The 22,481-nt window shown below is 41.2% G+C and overlaps 1 protein-coding gene across 15 annotated transcripts in view; it reads right to left on the bottom strand.

Annotated features, from left to right (window-relative positions):
* The window catches only part of NAV2 (neuron navigator 2), a 371,496-nt gene that overhangs the window by 54,543 nt on the left and 294,472 nt on the right, over positions 1-22,481 (bottom strand). Inside the window, exon 1 of one of the 15 annotated variants that reach the window (XM_069016454.1) lies at positions 3,894-4,106. The exons of the other annotated variants lie outside the window; for them this stretch is intronic. Coding sequence (XP_068872555.1) covers positions 3,894-3,991 — 98 coding nt within the window. The 5' untranslated portion in view covers positions 3,992-4,106. Of the gene's footprint in view, positions 1-3,893; positions 4,107-22,481 lie in introns of those variants that run through there. 15 annotated transcript variants of the gene reach the window in all.

Raw genomic sequence — 22,481 nt, 5'->3', positions numbered from 1 at the left:
ATGTGCTATAACATGAGACAGTAAATACCACAGTTTCCACTGTTTTCTTCAGGCATTTCCTACAGTAGTGAGAACTGGGCCAGAAATACAGAAAGCACACACAAACCCTTGCACAGTTTTCATTTCAAACTGTTCTGAAACTGAAACATATCCATTTGCAAAAGAATGGATGGAAATCCACTTCAAGAGAAGTTAATTTAATTAATGTGTTTTACACTGTTATTAATCACCCACCTCCCCCATGTCTCCAGTCACTCTCTTCTTACACTATAGGTATTTTAACATAAACCACTTTGTTTCTTACCAAAAGAGGAGCCCAGGGACAGGACTGTTACCTTGAAACACTTTGTAAAGCCAGACCAAGCAAAGTAAACCAGGAAAAATGAATATAGAGCCTTTCCAGTTGTTCTTTCTGGAGCAGAATCTAATCCTTTTAATGACATTTTTTGGTGCAGAGTTAAAGTACTGGAAGTGCGCTGTGAGCTACTCAGACGTTTTCATGTTTAGTGACTATTGGGGTTACTGCCAGCAAGCTGAACTGCAGCTCTCTGTCAAGCTCTGTTTAGAATTCATCCAAGATAAGGTTTCAGGATTTACATTTAAAATACCTATTTGTAAAGGGAATAACTCACCGAACAAAATTAATCAGTGCTGAAAAAATTTGGGTAAGAAAAGATTTGGAGAAGCTAGAAAACTGCACATGCTCTTTTCATTTAATCTTCCTGTATAAGTGCTAATAACCTTATAAAAATAACACTGGATTCTATGTTGTCCTTTAAAATCCAACCAGGATTTGACCAAGCCATTGACAAACTTGAACACAGCTGAGCACACACACACACACAGGACCTGCTAAAAGTCCACCTGGTCTCAAGGAGTTAAAACATCCTAAATTTTCATGAACCAATTTGACTTTCCACCGAAACTCATCCCATCCCGCTCTAAAGCTGAAATTCCAAAGGCCCCTTCTTCACCTGCATGCTTTGCTCTGAGTCCCTTCAGCCCATAGCTGTGTGGGGTCACCCCGAGCCAGCAGCAGCACTTCACCTGTATTCAGTTGCAAAATGCCTGACTGGTGGAACTTGTTTTTTTGGCCATTGTTCACAACCAGGGTTCTCCTGGTACCTCCACAGCCTCGGGGAAGGGCAGAAAAGCAACGAACTGCATGTGACCCAGGTGCTGGAGGAACTCCCAGCTAAGTCTGCAAAATTCAGTGTACAATACTACAACGAGCTACCAGCCCCTTTTTCTTGCACTCACAACCTATAAACCGTATTTCCCCGTTTACTGTTCTGTCTGAAGACTTACTGTGTTTATAAAGCTGTGTGCAGACCAGCTCTACACTGGGTGCACAGAGCACCCCTTGGCCAGCTGCACTCTCACCTCCCTGCTTTGGAAGCCATGGGATTGATGCTCATCCCTGGTCATGTCTGTGTCACTACGATGACTCCAGTGAAATCTGGAAATAAAGTCAGTGTCTTCATATCACAATAAGGCCAGTGCTAAATCTCAGTCATCACGTTAAAAAAAAAAGTTTGTTTTCTCTGCCTTTGTTTCCATGACAGTAAGAAGTGCTGAGAAAAGTCTTCGTTTAAAAGGCAGAAATCCTTGTTTACATACAAAGCCTCGGGTGCCTTCCAGAAAATAAATCTGTGTAAAGTGTTCATGTGGCAGCAATGGTCTGAACAAACCCAGAGGTCAGGCCCAGGCCGCTGGGGATGCAGCAATGGACTGCCCCAGCTCCCTGCAGTCCCCCCGGGATGAGGGGATGAGGGGATGAGGGGATGAGGGAATGAGGGAATGGGGAGGAGGCCCCTGGCAAAGATCTAGGTGTAGGTCACCACTGCAATATGCCTCCTACTCCCTCTCAGCAAGGTCCCAGCCCAAACACCTCCTCGATCCAGGCAGGCAGAGAAGGTGGCCTGCCCAGAGGATGGAGAATTGTGAAAACCAAAGACTTGATTGTGTGGGTTTCTTACCCTGCCTTACTTACCAGTCCTTCTTTCTTACTACTTACTTACTTCTCCCCCAAAAGCAGATACTCTGGATCACACCACCTCCTCGTACAAAGACACAATTTAAGACTTAAAGAAGGGGGAAGCATCCACTGAACACGGTGACAGCTTCTGACACCCACCTCGAGCTCCTCCAGCACTGGGCTGAGCTGGTGAGAGCTCAGAGGCTCACCAGCAGTTACTGGTACCTGGCAGCTGCTTCCCCAGAGGCTCCGAAACATAATAAAAACAGGGTTAAGCACCGAGAAGAAAAATAGATGAGCTAAATTCTTACAGGACTGACGTAAGGAAAATATGGAAGGAAAGGAATGAAGGGCAGTATGGAAACAAAACTATGCAAGATGCATTTAAATTCCCCGCTGCTGAGTGCGTTTTTGAAAGACTCAGGGGGCTGGACCCACCTGCCCCATGGCCATCTGCCTCCTGATCAGAGGCACTCACCCACTCACCCAGAACAAGTCGCCAGCTGGGACCACTGGACATCCTCACTGAGGAAGAGGCAGATACTGAACACTCCCAGAGCCAAAACCTCCTGCAGCTGGCAGGTAGAATACGGCTCCTTTGCTTCCCATCTTCTTTTAATCCATCCTAACACTGTAATGCCACCACTGACACCAGTGCAAATCTTTTAGGTCTGCAGACTGTAACCCCAAGCAAGAAACACACAGGCACAAACTGAAGACAAGATATATATGCATGAAGACTCAGGGCACTTCCCTGTCACTATTATGCTTTTCCCTGCTCAGAAGACACTGCAAAGCTTCTACATAAATCGATCAAGGCCAAAACCTGTGCACAGCAAAACTGATTTCACACAAGAGAACTGCTCCTGTCTCACAGCAGCATCAGCTGCAGCTGAGCACATGGAGACAAAGATAACGCACACGGTTCTCCCATCAGAAAAAAGGAGATAAACAACAGGAATTGTCTTTCTGAATGCATGACAGCCTGCTGAAATATGCCTTAAAGCTGAACTTGGCAATAAAAAAAGGTGTTAACTTGATCACAGGGCACAGCACTATCCCTCAGGGAGCCAAACCACTGAAAAACAACAGTTGTTATCACACCAGCGATTTACAGAACAAACAGACACATAACCAAGTAAAATATTTTATTCTTTGTAAAATGGAGCTGCGTGGAAGATGTCATCTACTACCAACCCTGAAAGCAGTTTTTTGTCCTAGCAGAACTGCAACATTCTAAATAGTACCAATAACTCCTGGTTCACGTGAGCCTTTAAAATTAGGCTCATTTGGAAGGAACTCCAAAAAGGAAAGGGATCTTACAACCTTACTCAGATGAATCCGGAAGCCACCAGAAATTTGCACAGGAGTGATAATAAGAACTGGATATTATGTACTAAAAAGCAAGTGCACTCTGGGCTGGGATGTGGCCTGAAACAGACTCACACACGCCTTTGTTTCCCTGCAGAGTGAGCTCATTCCCACAGAGGTTCCTCCTTTGCACAGAAAACAGACTTACAGTGCTAAAATATAACAAAGCCCCATAGTTTTCTGAGGCTAAAAGCCTGCAACACTAGTGGAAAGATAGCCAGCTAGATTGCAACCTTCGAGTATCAATAAACCTCACAGGATCACAAAATTAAGCCAGAAAAAGTGAACACAGTAACAGCTGTCAGCTCTCACATAGGAAATTTTCTATCATGTTATTCAAATATTTGCAATCTATTACAAATGTATTGATTTCATGCAACATACAGCGATTGAAAAGAAACAGTGCAGGGAGCAAGCTGCTCAGATTTATCCATCATCTAATGTGCTTCCACTGCTGCCAGTATTTGCGAAGCTTAATAAACCTCCTTAATCAAAGGTGTAACAACACACTCCCATGCTTTCAAAAGTGCAGAAAGTCTCTTACCTTGCAATATTGTCTGGCCAAAGCACTTCTCCACCTTGTTGCTCATGAATAATTCCAGGAAAGGGGCTCAGATTTATTTTGCAGGTTGATACCTTCATTAGGCTACCATCCAATACCCCCCCCTAAATAAACCAGCCTGTAACTTGACTGTCTAGGAAGAGACCTGGAAAAAAAAGTTGGAGCAAGATTGTTTTCCAACAGAGCCTTCCACATTCAGCAGCTCTGAGAGACAGTGGAAAGTAAAGCCTAGCTAGAAGGTGATCATCAGAAACTTCCCCTGGAAAGAAATCTGATCCCTCAACAAAATTAACCTCTGAAGTGCTGAAAAAGCGAGAGGTCAAGACTTTCTGCTGGGACTAGGTCATCTGTGAAAGCTGTTCTGATGGCAGTAACCAGGCAGACTGGTGCCTCCGGATCACGTACTGTATCCCACCAAGTAAAAGCTCATGTCAGCAGCCCTGTACTTGGAGGTACTAAATGGCACTGTTTGATCTCAGCTGAAAGACTGCAATCTCTAAAAGCATTTTTCCTACTCTGCTTCTATAGAGGGATTCAGCAATGCGAATGCTGAAGCAAGTATTGTTTTATGTGAATGCAGCAGGAGACATACCTAAAATGTTTTAATACAAAATATTTGGAATACTGGTAAAAAAATTTTTTTTTTTTTTGGGGGGGGAAGGGGAGTGGTGGTGTAGAAAAACATTTTCAATAGGAACGGTAATAAAAATAGCAATTTATCCACTGGTATCTCCAGCAAAGACCTTAAGAAACTGAGGTAAGATATGCAATATTAATCTGACCTCTTTATTTAGCACTGTAAAGTAAGGGGGGGCTTATTACTTCCCTTTATTTCAAACAGAATAGAGATGGCTATTATAAATACTTGGTTGATAAAAAATTCTGGTGGTTAGCATTCCAAACTCTTATTTTAGTCTAATACAAATACATTCTGACAGGAGTGTTCCAAGATCTCTGCATTCTGACGAACATGTGGGATTTTTTTTTCTTATATGGGAAATCACACCAGCTCTATTTACCATGAGTAGTAGTGCTCAGAGGCAGTAATCATCCTCATTCTGCACGAACAAAACCCATAAACCTTAGAAAACCTGCAAGAGACAGTGAGAACTGGAAAGCTGGTCACTTACAGTCCATGTGGACTCATAACTCATGGAGTCTCCTGTGTGCTGAGGGGCACTGAGTCGGAAATGACACGTGTACCGCAAAAAGAGAAATACCAGAAATAGAGGAGAACACAGTGGTGATGGATAACCATGGCTAGTCTGGCATGGAAGGCAGCACTGGAGCTTGGAGAAGAAGATTACTGGGAAGAGCCAGGGAGCCCAGGGGAGCGTGGAGAACCACAGGACTGGCTCCAGGTGACTTGAGCAGAATGGAATCGGTGGGAGGAGCACTACAAGTGTGAAGAGTCGCTGGAATATGCAAGCCCATCTCCACTATTACAGGGAGATTTGTTCACTAAGCAAGAAACTACACTTCCAATCTATCCAGGATAGATTTCTGTTGCCAGCAAGGGATCCTGTTATGGAAAGGAAATGGGAAGCCTTTAGGATGGAGGAAATGGAGAGGACATGATGCTGTTGCCTTAGCCTCACCTCAAGAAAATTATAAATCACTCAGCCCAAAACCAAAAAGAAGAGTAGGAAAGAGTAGTGACAAGTCAACAATACCATATTTACTAACTCGAGTACCCTTGTCTTAAATAAAACACACCTTTTAGCACAACACTGTAATGTTGGTTGAAAGAGTTAAAATGCAAGAATTCAAAGGTTATAAAACAAAGACTTTGTGGAGATATTCTGCTGCCAAAACCTTCAAATAAATGAGTCGCAGTCTGAGCTTGCCTTTCTACGCTGGAGTCTGTATTTTAGTGGCTACTGTGTAACCATGGCAACACAGAGGACGGGTAATTTAGAGGCTGGTGGATGTGACAACTTGCAATTTAGAACAATGCCAATAATAAAAGTGGCTTGGGAAAAGCATCATTTAACACAAACGTTTGTGGTTTAAAATTAAAAAGGCCTGTTCACTTAATTTTAAAAATGTTTTGATTTTTTTTCAGCTGGATGATTACCTATATTATGTTAGTCTGGTGATGAAAAAAGGCAGAAACCTACCTCTTGTGCTTTTTGGTTCACCTGCACCTTAGAGTGCAGCCAACCCACCCCCTTCGTGATGTGCACATGTACAAATGCAAAGCTGCTGATGTCACTATCTTTGCTGAAGAATAGACAAGAATCACATGGCTTTTTTTAAAAGAATCCATAAAGAAAGAAGGAAAAGATCCTCATGGACTATTATTACTCCTTTTTTGCCTGTGGTGCATTTTACTGCTATCCTTTATCAAAGAATCCTGCAAACTGCTTCTCATTCCTTATTTTAATTGCTGAATAGTGAGTACAGATAACTCTCAGATATGACAGGTACTTAAAAGAATCACAACTGCAACAGTAAAGCTTTCTTTTCATCCCTAACACCCTTCCTGTCTTCCTCTAAATATCTCTCACAAGTGATATTTCTCAATTATCTGCCCATGCAGTTGTACAGGAAATCAGGGATGGACTCACTGCTAATGGTAAGTCAGAATAGCCAGAAATATTCTAATTTTAAAAAAATATCAAATCTGAAATTGTAACCTAGGGATAAAAAGCAAAAAAAAAAGGGACACTGCATCTGTTGAATCACCAGCTCCAAATAAAGCCAAATTCACAAGATTAAGGCACAGCACTACACTCACACCCATCTACAGCCCCATTGTCCTTCCCTGGCAGTCCTTCCACTGCAAAGGAGGGATTTTGCAATGTAATACCCATAACGCTAAATACAGAGGGGTATTTCCAGATGAATTTTACATGTAGCAATAATCACAGTTTTATGGGTCAGGAAGTTCAGAAGATTAGTGTGTTATGGCTGCAGTGTACAAAAGCATTTGTGTTAGAAGTTTCACATAGCAATGGGGTGAGATAAGCTGTGAACAGCTTTACATTAAGTTCTTTCATGGTAGTTAAAGTTGGGGAGAAGTAAAGAGACCCCAGGTATTAATTTACCTAAAGAACAGCTGCTTAGAAAAGGCTGCAAAGTGTCCTAATACTCAGTGTCATAAAATCACTGCACCTCCAATCCCATGTTCCTTCCCCCCACACCCGCATGCTATTCCCATTAACCTCGGGCACAACTGTGATCCTGGTCAGAACTGAACTAAATCTGCATGCAGCAAAAAAAAAAAAAAATGTACCAAAGAAATGCCTCGTTCCATTTTATTTGCAAAAGCCTAATCCCACAATTACAGGTTTGCATTCTAGGTTAAGGCAGCTCAGATCTTGCTGCATTTCAAATACTCAGAGAACACCAGAATGCCTGAAAATTGTGGGTTTACTGCAATACATCAATTTCCTTTTTATTTTTGTTTCTCAGTACCTGAGATCTATCAGTTAGGACCTTATAAAATGTCTTTATTTGATAACTGGAATGATTATAAAAGCAACACAAGCAGCACAGGCTGTAAAGACATCCCACTTCACAGTCTCAGGAAGCTGCTGGATAATGCGTGGCATGAGGCATCTGCTACATCTTGCCCTGGAAGAGACTCCACTACCACTGGGTAAACCACTGTCTTAAAATAATCTCAACAGTAATTTTTAAATATTTCTTTTTCATTTCTTTCCTCCCAAAGGATATTAAGATTATTTAAATGAAAAAAAAAAAATTGTAACACCAAAATATATTCTGAACAGACTCAAACACACTTTTGAACACACTTCTACCCTTTGAACTTGAGTACATGGAAAAAAAATACACCTTTTTAGAGTACTTCCACTGATTATCTCCATGAGAAAATAAAAGCAGGACTACAGCAGCACTGCTGCACCATTACAACTGTTACACATGACCCCATAGGGCTAAAATTCTATGTATCAACCTAAACAAATGACCTTTGTGTTAAAGTAAACTTTAAAAACCCTAACAAACAACAAAGAAGCCCATAGGTAACTATTCATCCTGAGAAGCTATTTCTAGCTAAAACCAGAGGAACACTGGCAGCAACAAAAACTCTCAGGAGGAGGTATAGTAGAAAATAAACCCTAGCTGCTACAACCCTGTTGGGTTTTCACTGAGGTTCCAAAGGGAGCTTGGAAGACAGGAAAAGTACGACTGGAAAATCAAGATCCATTTTTTAAATTCCCCTTGTTCTGCTGAATGAAAGAGGCACTGAGTTTGCAGACTGATGAGGGATATCTGCCCCGAAACACTCCTCACATTCTTAAATCTCAATGGGAAGAGTCCTCCATTGCCTCAGGCTTTCCTGAGAGCAGACAATTATATTGTGGTGCTGTGTGGATTTATTTATTTTTATAAGTGAACACATGAATCGTGGAATACTTTGGGGTTTTGTTTAAATCACTCAGATGGTATCACACAGAAGAAAGTAAAAGGGAACCATCAGCGTGTGCTGCTGCATTGGCATGTTTTGTAATGCATAGGAACTGGACAAGGAGATGTTTAGGGAAAGAGGATTCTGATCCCCAGGAGACCGTGAATTTGACCAGAAAACTCAAATATGGGATCATATTAATGATTATTGCATAGTATGAGACAGACTTAGCATCCACCTCCAAGGAACTGCTTTTCACTGAGCAACCATTAAGGAATGCCCCATTCCTACCATTAAGGAATGCTTCCTACTACAAGGTGAGATGCATGTCTGATGGAGAAGAAAAGACTATTTGTGTGTGTGTGATGTATGATTAAAAATGGCTTTATAACATTGTAACCTGTACTTCAAAGATTGTTTAAAAAGTGCCAGTAGCCTCCACGGAGCACTCGTGTTGACACAGTTGTGAGGCATACTTTCCACCATGCCCACTTCAAATGAATAAGCACATCAGAGTGAAAAAACACAAATGGCTACTTTCTAGAAAGAAAAAAAGGAAGGGAACTGGAGAAAATCCAATAAAAATGTGGGATGCTGAACAGCAATTTAGCTTGCACATTCTTATCTGAGAGGAATTCCAAATGACTGCTGAATCCAGGGGTTATACTTGGATGATCCAAAATGTTTCTATATTTAAACACATTACCAAATCTCAGACTCCTTGAGTGAGAGCTATTATCAACATATGAACTATATACACATGTATTTGCTTTTGTATCTATGATTTCTATGCTAATTTTTCCAGACATAGCAAATAAACCCAACTAAAAATATATAGGACAAATAGCCCATTAGTAAGAATGGCCAATATAAAATGGAAAAAAATCTGATCTTAAAGTGCAGTTAATGTGGTGAAACACAAGAATGATGTATCGTTCCCATTGTTTTAAAAGCAGTTTTCTTTACCTCCTTTTCCAAACTATAAAAATCAGTCCTCTTTCCAAAGAACATAACACTGCCAAGCAAGATTTTAACACAAATGCCATTGACTAAGGAGAAAAATGTAATTCTTCCATTCTAGACTGCTGAATAGAATAACAGGAACTGCTACAATGCTGTAAGACTTTATTGTCTCCTGCAACCATTAAGATTTTCAGCTTGATCCCTACCAAACGGAATTATAAACTTAGTGCAGCTGGCATGAATTCTTTCTTCTCAGGACTCTGAAAAAATGCTTTGGGGTGAATCTATGACAGATGTCAATATATCATTTACAGTTTGTTTTCTGAGCTTTCTAACATGTCTGTGTCAACAAGCAACATAGTGCAAAACAGAAGCAGATATGAAAGAAGCTATACAAATCATAATCTAGGAGCAATGGTGAGGTAAAGAACAGCTCAGAAAGAGAGAAAATTTGAATTACAGTTCTGTTTTGGACACCAGGTACAGGGCACTGTGTCAGAGGATGCATTCAGGCTCAAAAAGGATATGCCAAATGTGATATCTACGTAACTACACTTAGATATTTCTGGCTGAACAAGCAGCTCTCCAAGTTGTTGTAGTATGATTCTGAAAAGTCCTATAAAACTTGATTTAACCTCCCCTCCCACACACCCCCAATAAAATACTAAAATCATTGCTGTCTAATCAATAGCAGTCATTAACCATGTCAGGGCACCCACTGTAAAACCACTGCTGTCATCTATATGTATCTTGTTCAGTTATGATCAATAGAGTTTACTCATCTTAATTGCTTCAGCCTTCCCTTAATTAGAGCTATCTCTGAATTTACAGTTGTTTATTGCTGCTGTGGCTGTTGTGAAGCTCACACATCCCACTAGCAAAGTAAACTAATTTATTCTAATAAAAATACAACTACTAAATCAAGCCGGCATCATTACAGTGTTTGCAAATCCTCCATATCACTGAGCCTATAAATACTCAAACTATATAAACACTTGAACTGCATAATCAGCAAAGAACAAAGACACAAACTCTCAACTTGAAGAAAAATTATTTTCCTTTATTTTTGAGAGTCCATTTCTGTTTTTTTCTAATAAAACAAAGGGATGTACTCCGCCCATACAACACAAGGATGCTCCAAAGATTGTATCCAAGCCAAAAGACACGACTCCTTCTCAGGTTACCTTGCAAAGTATTTCCATTCCGTTGGATGTGCTATTCCATGTGATTTTTTTTTTTTCTTATTTTGATTGTTTCTCTCCATCAAACAAACTTGCCACTTCTAAATTCACAGTAGACTCTTAATGCAATATAGAATTCTGGACATTTCCCCTCCCTGCCCCTGTTATCTATGCCTGGTTATGAAAACTAAGGCTTTTTTAGATTTGTAATCTTCCTAACACAAAATGTAACTTAATCAAACCACTCACCTGCAAGACAAGTATGCTCTAACTAGTGCATACTTTTAAACAAAAGTTTCTCCTAGCTCTCAGGTATTGCTTAAAATGCTAGCAACTCTTACAGACTCATTGCTCCAGAAATAGAATAGAAATTCTTGATTAAGCAGTAAAAAAAGCCCAAGAATGGCAGCTAAGGCACTAAATTTAAACTAATATTTTAAACATTGCAGCTGATTAGAGGTGTGTCCTCCATGAAACTCCTTATCTCATAAACACCTATGGTAATCACAACTTGCCCAGGTGAACTTCTGACCTCAGCTAAGCCCTAATAAAATCATAGCTGAAAGTCACCTGAGAATGGTCCTTCAGATTAGCATGTAGCAGCTGCGTTTCAGAGAGCTCCTGTCAGCTTCACAGGCGCTTGACTGGAGAAATACTCACTTGGCAGACTTGCTTTTAGCAAACGGTCAACTTTTTAGTTACTCCACCAGTTCCACTGCTCGTAACTACTTACATATAGAGAAAACACTCTTCTTGCAAGCAGAACAATGAAACCTTCTGCTTTCCCTTGACCAGAAGACACACACGTTCAAACCCTGCGGCGGGACACGGGAACACTGACGGCAGTAACAACAATATCGATGTGGTGAGCTACTGCATGTAACAGCTGCTTTCTTTTGAAGCTGAACTACCAATTCCAAACGCCTGCACCTCATAGGGCCCAGATTATCTGATGCCTAACATCGTTATCTGATACCTGAAAAATTAACCTGGTCATGAACTTTTCCACTATATTTTTACAGTTTCCTAACAGGTAAATATTTCTATCATATACCTTATGAACTATGTTAAATATTTAGTTTGCAATGCCATATAACCATATAAGCATTTTTTCAGGGAGTAATTCTGCCCCCATTATTCCACCTCTCCTAAGAGCCAGGTCCCACCTGTTTGTCCCCCCCTCAAATCAGAAGAAAACTACTAAATTTGTGCTCTAGTAAAAGGTACAGCAATGTTCACAAGCATGCACCTAGTAATTTTCCAACAAGAGGTTAATTATTATCATACCTCATGGCATTATCATGCAATCTTTTGTTTCATTTTATTTTCTTTACAATCAGGTGCAAGGACAGATGTTGTCAGGGCCAGAAGTGACACTAATCCTGGGCTCCTTCCACAATTGCCCCTGCTATCCCTGGTTATCTCGGGGCTATCTGGCTCTTTATTCTATCAGCTATTTATCTGCACGTGAAAACTGCAATATTCATTTCCATGCCACATCATTTTACACATGAAAATGCTGAAGACAAGACCTAAGATGTGCATTACTGGCTATGTGCACAGCGTAATTAACATGTATATGATCTCTATGCAAATTATGTCATTGGAAATAGTGACTATTAGCATAACAAACGCTTATTATTTATTGAGATGCAACTCGAGCAGGCATCCTGCTGGGGTCTGACATCCTCCCTTGAAACAGCACCATCTTTTCTTTCTTCGTTTACACATTCTTCTCCCCTCTTGCTGATTACCAGCACAGAAAACAGGGAGACTCCCTTCTGCGCCTTTGTTTAAGGGGGGAAGTCTTGTGTGTTTAATTGCCCTCGAGCATCGGATGCAGTTCAAAGCTCGGCGGAGCCCCTCCCCTGGGCCCCCCTCCCCTCCCGCCCCAGCGGCTGAACCGCAGGCTGCCCAAACCATCCCTTCATGCGAGAGACTTCGCCTACATTATCTCTCTAATTCCTAACTGATAACAAGTTTAAAGCAGCACCTAGGCCTCTTTCTCCGTCCTTTTTTTTTTTTTTTTTTCCTTTAAGGAATAAAGTTTGAGAAAACAAAAGCTCAACTGTGCAAAGTCATAAACCTTTCCAATAGCATGCCTATCCCTCCTATCCTACTTCAGAAGAATTTAACTTTTAAATCGTTCCAGCCATGAAATGTAACAGAAAAACACAGTTTTACTATTTTTCAGCAGGTGAGCACGGCTTGCTTGCTAGATCAGTTCATCAGCCGTGCCTTCTGAGAGCTCTAAATCACTGATGCCGGCACTGCTTCCCTGATCCACTCCCCTACCTTGCAGAAGCCCCGAGGTCCCAGGATCTCTGCAGGACTCCTTAACCTTTCCTAGCATTTCTGTGAGAGCAAAAGCTTCCAAAACTGTCCCTTGCCCAGTAATCCCTTCCCCAGCCCTGCTGGGCCTTACGGCGCATGTTTGTTCTCTCAGAGGCTACACCCACTGCCTCAGAGATGGCTGAGTTACAGTAATGAACTAATTAGCAGGGGGAATGAGTTCAATTATTTATCACTTTGCCAAAACTGAGCTGAAATTTGGCCTGAAATTTTCTAAGCTGCATGCCAACCTAAGGATGGATTTTGGCCTCTGCTAACAACAGCAAAACAATTCCTGGGAATCATTAGAAAATAAAAGATGATTTTACTATTGAGCTGTATTGATCTTCCCTGAGAAACTTGTCCTACAATACAAAATGTTTATTTGGTTCTGAAGGGCCCTGAGAACAGAGAAGGTAAGTCATGAAGGGAAGGCGAGAATGTATGTGAAGAATAACTGGAAAAAAAGGAAAGGGAAAACAAATTTAGATGGAAAGTCCGGAGCTGAACGTTGGGGCCTGCTGGAGGTGGTGGATCACTGCTCTGCAATGATGGCTGTGACTCAAGGAACCAGCACAGAATCATACCACACTTTGGGTTGGAAGGGACCTTAAAGATCATCTTGTTCCAACCCTGCTGCCATGGGCAGGAACACCTTCCACTAGACCAGGTTGCTCAAGGTCCCATTCTGCCTGGCCTTGAACACTTCCAGGGATGGAGCATTCATAGCCTGTGCCAGGGTCTCACCACCCTCACTGTAAAGAATTTCTACCAAAGATCCCTTCTAAACCCACCCTGTCAGTGTGAAGCCACTGCCCCTCATCGTGTCACTCCAGGGCCTTGCTCAAAGCCCCTCTCTTGGAGCCCCTTTAGGCACTGGAAGGGGCTCTAAGTTATCCCTGGAGCCTTCTCTTCTCTGGGCTGAACACCCCCAATTCTCTCAGTCTGTCTTTATCAGACACACCTTTACACCACAGTGGTGGCACAAAAGCAGCTGAGGAGTGACCACAAATGTCCAGAAGTGACTGGAATCCTGCCAGAAATTTACTTTGTTAAGAAGAGGCTTTAAGGCACTGTCCCCACACCTGTACTTTGGCAGGCTTTAGCTAAAGCTCTCCAACTGCCAGTTCTGCTACTGCTACAGCAAACATCTCTGCTTTAGAGAAATCTGGACATTTTTAATTAAATGTCCTGTTAGTTTATGAAAAAATGTAACTTTACAACACTAAGACAACTCCCTTGGACTCCTTGTTGATTTTCATAGTTAAATCACCTGGGGGAGATGTGGGAGTTCAAGGACTTCAACCTTAATTCTTTCCATCCCACTTCCTGTCCTGATAGCTCCACAATAGTCAAGAGTCCGATCAACACCTTTCAGTACCTTGTGTTGATATTATTTCCAGCAAATAATTTGGCAGGAGAGACAGGGAGAAATATTCTTACAGAAACAACCCTAGCAAAGGAAGCCAAAACAGAGATCCTTGCTCCAGTCAGGCACAGCAGCAACCTCAACTAAACCTTGTACATCATGACCTCAATCTTTGCATCACTACTCTGAAAGGGAAAAACAAGAACAAAAAACAAACCCTTATTTTCTGTTTTATCCATGTGCAGTAATGAAATAATTCTAAACCAGCCTCTTGTTTCTCCATCCTATTTCAACGTTGGCAGAGCGTGGCCATCTAGTTAAGGCTGAGCTGTGAAATGGTGTCTCACTTTGCTATCACAGACTTAAACTAGGACTGATAAACACAGCTCTGTTTCAGTGAATTCCTGTAGAATTAAGGAGTGGTCATTGGATATATTTGTTTAGAGACTTCAATGAACTGAACCGCACAAGGGAAGACAGGATGAAAGGACAAAAGTCAGTAGGTGTATCCTGTTCCCCTCCCCAGACTAAAAAAAACAGATTACTAGTTAGATTAATGCACACACTCATATTTAGCATTTTAACAGGCACACCTAACAAACTATGGAGAAAGTCCTTGCCTTCAAGATTAATAAAGAAATAAACAAAGATTCATCTGGAAAACCCCTTTTTGGTTATTCCCACCACTTTCCCTATAATGTGTGATTGTGCTTTTGTTCTAAATAGATTTTTAAAGACACAAAGAACAGAGTTCTCAGAGATTAGTTTATAAGATAGTAAGTACCACAGAGGTTTTTCTTCTAATCACCCTGTTTTTCTTGTCTGCCTTGAATCCATTCTTCTAAAGTTACAGCTACAGTTCACTACTATTCCTGAAAATGTCCAAAGAAAGTTTCATTCTCCTCCCATGATCTCACCCAGACTTGCTTAGCCAAGTCATAAGTTACCTTTGGCTCTCATTTTTTAATTTCTAAAATAATCCCTTGTTCCTAAATCATTTGATAACATACACATTGCCATAATAAATTCAACCACATCACCATATATTGCAAGGCCCCTCATTTTAAGGGTGTTAAAATCTGAAGGGGAAATGAGAGCCCCGTGTCAATAAATAAGAGAAGAAGGTAACCAAAGTGGGGAGCGACTTTAAGATTCAAACACATTTCATGGGCAAAGTTGGGTTGCAGTAATTTGCTGAGGATACAGGTAGATGTGATGAAAGCCCACCCCTGACAGCACAAGGCATTGTTTGGAAAGAGATGGATGGCTGCAAGGGAAAGCAAACTGGTAGCATAGAGGGGATGATGTAGGAAACGTAAAATAACTCACAGAAAAGAATTACTAGAATTGTGGTGCTGGACAGAGAGGAACATATGGTATGACTCACAGAAAAGAATGATTATTTTATCAGTCACATGTTTAGCTCATTACAGCTGATGTAAAGTCAGCCCATAAAAACATGGTGTGAGAAATGAGAATGTCATTAAAATCGAGAATTGGTCAGAAGTTACTGCAGAAAGGGACCAAAACCCTAAGCCACAGCGTAGAAGACACTTCTGATTCCACCCTCTGGGTGTTGGTGGTCAAACCACCACCATACTTTGACCAAAAAGAATAACAAGCAACTTCTTGTTGCCATATGGCATTTTGGCTTTTAACCTCTATTAACAAAGAAACAACTCAGTGGTTATAGTCAGAAGCCCACAAAGAATTTTTTCAACAGAAGTTAGAGCACAAAACTCACAGCCTGACTTCAGTTCAAAATCACAGTCTTTTGATTTCAGAAAATTTCTGTCTTTCCTTTGCATGCACAATTAAGACATTAGAAATGTGTAAATGCAGATTTCTTTCTACCACCTGAGCCATCTCATGAGTCTTTTGCTTCAGAAATGCTCTCAAAAGCACACAGGGATAAATTCTCTACCTAGGAGTAGATAGAGGGTACACACAGTCTCTCTATCTAAACACAGGTTAAGTAGAATATAAGGCTTCCCTGGGTGAATGTAACCTCTGTGAACTTGATCCGGCACAGTATACTCAGATCTCTTTCCCTTAGGCTCATGTTGGAGATTCTTCCTTCTCCTTTTCCCTCCCATCTTTTTCCATAGAGACACACAGTTGCCTATAAATACATCTCTAGCCATTTCCTGATAATATTCTGTTCATCACTTCTGCATTCAAAATGGTTCCAGTTTTGCAAATGCAACATTGTTTCAGCAATCCCTGAAAATAAAAATTAAGTCTCTGCATAAAAATGCAAATGAAACATGAAACTATGCATGGTGTATCAGGTGGTATCAAATAACATTAATGGTTTCAAAGAAATGTTTAAGGCATTAAGTCATGTTACGAAGAGTATTTCTAGCTGCAAGTTTCATAACAAGAATAAATCAACCTTGACAACAAACATGAAAGAGGGAATGAAACCTTTTTGAACACTCAAGGTGGTTTGCTCATTTCCCCCAAACCAAAACGAATGAATTAGTTGATATATATGAAAATTAACTTAAACTAACAACATAATCAGAAAGAGAAACTTTAAAGTTAAAATCAGATTAAAAAGATTAAAATATTACTTGGGGCTGATGAGAGCACATGGTAACTCCACAGTAGCTGCTGAGCTGAGCCTTTGTAAGTTAAGGAACAACAAAAAAATAACATATAGTTAAAAAGAGCTGACCTCAGCCCTTGGACTTTGCTCAGGCACCAATCAGACTTCCAGTGTTTAGCATTTATCCTCTGGCTACTTATTGACCATCTATACCTGGACACACATAAACACAGCCTCTAGTAAAGGGGTGGTTACTCAGGCTCACTGTGCTAACCCTGCACACAGGTTTCACACGTTCCAATGCCACTTACATCAAATTAATTAGCCTCAAATTGCAGCAGTCAGTTTTAATAAAATTAGATGTTTTATTTTTAGTGAGAATATATTAAAAAAAGTTGACTAATAAAAACAAATTGCACACGTTCTCATAGTACTGCTGTAGCAGCACAATGTAGCTCCAAGTGTTTCCACTGTGGAGCGTGCAATTATTTATCCTGGCCAAATGTATATTTAACTGCATATATTTAAGCAACATAAAAGCATCATGTGGAAGCCTTAATGCCTATTTATACAATAGCAGAATGTTTTTAAGCCCCATGGAGCTGTGTAACATTGAGCAGTTTAAGCCTCAGGATGTTGGAGCTCAATGCAGAAAGATCAGGAGCAAAGTGACCACTTGTTCTGTGGAGTCTCAACGTCACTGTGAATCTTATTAGCTGTCATAAAAAGGTCACAAAGTCACCTTATCATACTGCTGAGAAATCCCTATGTTGTGAGGAAGCCGAGGAATTGAGAAGAGCAGGATAGGATCTACAGATAAGAAGTGTATGGACCCCCAATATGGAATATCTTGGTGGACACCAAAGAACTTATCATGACACCAAGGAATGACGTGACATAAGCAGCAGCTCCAAGAATCCTGGGGCAGCAAAAATACAGTTATGCACTTTTGTCCCTGCCACTCCACTCCACTCCACTCCACTCCACTCCACTCCACTCCACTCCACTCCACTCCACTCCACTCCACTCCACTCCACTCCACTCCACTCCACTCCACTCCACTCCACTCCACTCCACTCCACTCCACTCTCCACTCCACTTCCCAACTGGTAAAATGCAGCACAGCTGCTCTACAGAGATGGAGTTTCCTTCCACTGGGGACAGACATTCATTCTACATGGTCCATACACTCCATCCTCTGCACTTCTGTGTGGACATCCATGGGAAATGAGACATTCCCTGCACTATGAAAACTTGGTTATAGCTGATAGGTAAGACCTGTGGCAGAAGGGGAAAAGAGTGCACCTCTTTGTGAAGTGCCATGGAAACAGGGAGGAACCTTCATTCTATCTGAAGACATCATCTGCTTCCAGGAGTGCCAGGTCAGGGATTCTTTCACTTTCTTTGACATCAATCAGCTCAAAAGCCCCCCATGCTTACTTCATTACCTTCTAAAAGCACAGGAGCTGCCACTCAGGACAGCTGAACTAGATGACTGTGACATACAGAGAATTTTAAATATGATCTCCAAGTTGTGGATACCTTGGAGCTGCTTCTGCTATGCTGCAGATGTGGGTATTTATTGGATATATCAGGGTAGTAGTACCATCCAGCCTCAGACATTTTAGTTATCTGTCCAATTTAGGAATCTCATCCCCTTGTACGTGCATCCATCAAAGCATGCAGATATCCTGAATTCTTTGGAGGGGTCTCACTGATGGAGACCCTTCAACCTGCCTTCAGTGTTTGAAATCTCTCACTGGAGGGGACAAAACTGGGAAGGGAAGGGAAGGGAAGGGAAGGGAAGGGAAGGGAAGGGAAGGGAAGGGAAGGGAAGGGAAGGGAAGGGAAGGGAAGGGAAGGGAAGGGAAGGGAAGGGAAGGGAAGGGAAGGGAAGGGAAGGGAAGGGAAGGGAAGGGAAGGGAAGGGAAGGGAAGGGAAGGGAAGGGAAGGGAAGGGAAGGGAAGGGAAGGGAAGGGAAGGGAAGGGAAGGGAAGGGAAGGGAAACAAACTCCAGCAAAGCTCAGAAGAGCACACATGCAGGAAAATGCATCTTACATTTGGACTCAGGATTCTGATACAATACTATTACAGGAAACGTTCATCTGCTAAATAGAAAGCTTAGGTCCTGGCTATTAACATTAATATTTCTATTACCATGGAAACAAATATTAGTAGACTACTGTTGCAATCACAAGAGAATACATAGCTGTATAGCAGGAGGAAAAACAAATAAATACTGAAATGTACAATTATGGACAACAAAGATAGACAAAGATCAAAGGGAGAACATTCAGGTTTTCCAGTAATGAGATATTTAGTAATAAATATTTATAAATAATAAAATAATATTTGAAAAAATCACCAGTCTAGAAATTTGCTTTACAGCCACACTGAGCTTCCATGCTCTTCAAACAGCCCCAAACCAGCCCCAAACCGGGATTCTGCTTTGGGAGCCTGACAGCTGTCTGCTATTAGTTTTATCTATTCAATCTCCAAATCCCAAACTCAGAGGTTACTGGTGTAGGTCAGTTGAGAGACTGTGTTGACTCTCTTGCCATTCGACATGGAAAACCAAACAACAAAGTCTGCTCTATGTCAGCAAGCATTTCACATTCTTCGGTTTGTCATGCAAAGCACAAAGACCCTGATACAGTTCAAAATGGTCTTTGTGTCTACAATCTTGTTTACCCTTGGAATACAAGCTTAATTTCCCACATGCCTAAAGTGTTTTGAAAGCCACTTCATACAACAGAAAAGACAGTGCTAATCTCTGGCAGTGGAACCAGAAAGAGAGGGTTTCAGAAGAGCCTCCAAATCAGCACTGAGATCAACTTTATACTTATACTCTTCGAATGGGGGTGTATGAAAGGAAGCATCTCTTCAGGAAAATCTAGTTCCAGTGGTGTAGGATCATGATTTTGCCATCCCTAGATGCAAATTATTCAGCTGCTTGAATCAGGCCATTTTCCCTGTTTTCACAGAATCAGTACAATTCTGGAAAAGGCAAGGTCCCTTCACCTGTCCACTCGCCACAGTGCAGCCTTCCAAGGAAGCGACACACTGTTCACATGGGCAAAAAGGAAGTCCTGGCTTAGTCATGATGAGTTGCTCCCTTGAGGGCACGTCCCACCTTCCTTTAGCTTTGTAGTGAACAGCAGCTCCTGGCTTAAACATTTTAATTAGATGCTACAGAAGAGATGTAAATACCCCCTAAAATATAAAGGAATGCAGAATGAGAATCACAGCTACAGAAACAAAGGGCACGACACCAGGGGAAAGGTTTCAACAACAAATGCAGTTCCTAAAGCCTAGCTCCAGACTATCTCTTACATATGTTTACATCTAATCAAAACAGGCCAATTCTGAAGAGGATTAGAACTAGAGTGATAACCAAGAACATAAAGATTGCCCAATCTACTGACTTTGGAGGGCAGAGCTTGCAACTGCAGGGTGTTTTGTTTGGTTGGTTTGTTTTTAGTGCTGAGTGGTGGAATTGGCACCTTCTCATATAAAGAAGTTCTTGAAAAAGGCAAAGAACTGCTCTCAGCTGCCTTGTCAGCCTGTGGAGATACTAAACCAGGTATGAGAGAACACCTGAATACATGAGTAAGAGAAGAATAGGATAATTCTTGGCTTCTTGAAGGGACACAGGTCTTACTTTTACAAAAGGTCATTTAACTAAAAGGCACAAATCTGCTTCAGCTGCCAGCCCCCCCCAGTCAGTCGTACATCTGCTATTGCTACATGACGCGGTATTTTGGAGCCTGGATAGAAATTTTTACACAAACACAATCTCTGCTGAAAAATTACCTACTTCTTGAAGTCATCCCCTGCTCAAAACTCTCTCTAGCCTTCCAACAGCTCCCAACCTCACTAAGTTGGTTGTTGGAATCACACTCTTAGCTGCCATCACGCAATGAGTAAAATTAGGTCAAGCCTGAGAAACAAACAAAACTTTCAAACCTATCTCCATTCCATTATGCCTCTCTAAACAGAATTAACACTACCGAATCCTACAGAAGTACTTCCCAGAATACTTCATCCAGTGCACTGTATGTACACCCAAAAAACCATGTGTGTAAAAAAAGGAAAAACAATATTACTGTGTCTACTGAACAAGAGCCTGGGGACTCCTGGGGGTCATCTCTGACCTTTTCCTTCTCATCTTCAAGGGAGCTCTATAAAGCATCTTCAAAACATCACAGAACAAACCAGAGCATGAAAATAAAAACTGTGGTGAATATTAAAAACCAAAGCTTCAATGAAGAGACAGCCCTTACAGCCTGTAATAATCTGCTCCCTCTCCCCAGTTCACCCCGCCATGTTACACAAGGTGATACATCCTCCATCTCCCTCTTTTCTGCAGCACACAAACATCAGATCATGGCTTTCCCTGCTACATCTTCCTTTGCTTTGTAGGCATTTGTTTGTCTTTAAGAGTTAAGATTTAGAGCACCTGCTCTTCAACTTGTGTTAAGAAATGATAACTTTTGCTTCTGTTTTAGACCTGAAGTTTACAGGAAGTTTGTCATCATTAGATCACTGAAACAGATCTGTCAAAAGACACTGCTACCCTTGACAAACCTTGCCATGTTTGAATGTAGAGTGTCCTTTTCTTCCTTCTGGTAATGCCCATTTCAGCCCCCAGGTATAGCTACCATACCTGTGTTTTCAACTACTATTTGTTGCTTAACTTGGCAATTACTTTATGTAATCTGAAACCACTTTGGATTGTAGCTTGTGAAAAGATTCCTTGGAAAATAAAAGTATATGGTATTGTGATTCTAATCAGCAGATCCCAGGGTCATAAACTTCAAAGAATCTTTGCAATGTGAATTTCCCCTGCTTCTGAGAGTCAGTTTTCAAGATAAATGTGGGATCTTTCAAAGACAGAGATAGATATCTACAGGTACCAAGGTACAACCCGAATATTTAGAAGCAGTAGCACTTTTTTCTAATTTAGTGATAAAATCCAAACAGATGGTCAAACAGAGCAGGAATCATTTCACCAGTCCTGTGACTTTGCTGTTAAGCAACTCTAGATGGGCATATAGACACAAACTGCAGTGACTCACAGCACAGACACAGTGAGCAATGAATGCTCAAAACCACTTTTTATCTATACTATCCTAAAACAATTTGGAGAGTTGAAGTTATTTTCTAGAACATTATGCTTATTTAGTATACAGGATCCTTATGCAGGGGTGTTCCACTGTCTCAGCAAGGAAAAGAAAATTATCTTAAATGATCTTAATCGTAACAACTTAATGCAACTGCCAGGACTTTCTGGAAGTGAAGGAACTGCGACCTGATGGCATGAAATCTTCCAGGTAGAGGGGAAATAGCGTGGCAGCAACTTCCTCTGCTGAGACCTCCTGTGGTCTGTAGATGACTTCAATGGATATAGTTACTCCTTCTCCCCACAGAACAGACATCCTCCCTCTGCAAACTCATTCACATAGAACACCAAAGGAATCCCTCTGCAAGTTCCTTTACAATGAAACTCCACAAACATTTATGTCAACACTCCTGAGAGAGCACTGCAGGGCAGGGAGATGCTGTGGGGGAAGGAGATGATAGGAATTCCATTGCCATTACAGGGCAGGAATATCTATTTCTGCATATTATTACAGCAGTTGGGCCCACCTGAAGTTTAAGATATAACCCAGTCATGTTTTAACAATTTAAGATGAAGACTATCCAGTCTGTGTGTCTATAGGTATCTATTCCAGAACCACTTTCTCTGTTTTTCCCCTTTTCTTATGTATTGTGCTGCCAGTGCTAGAGCAGTAAAACT

Source organism: Aphelocoma coerulescens, chromosome 5 (genome assembly GCF_041296385.1).
Source record: "Aphelocoma coerulescens isolate FSJ_1873_10779 chromosome 5, UR_Acoe_1.0, whole genome shotgun sequence".
Classification (NCBI taxonomy): domain Eukaryota; kingdom Metazoa; phylum Chordata; class Aves; order Passeriformes; family Corvidae; genus Aphelocoma; species Aphelocoma coerulescens.
The sequence above is the reverse complement of the archived record's forward strand: the minus strand, read 5'-3'. Positions and strand labels throughout refer to the sequence as shown.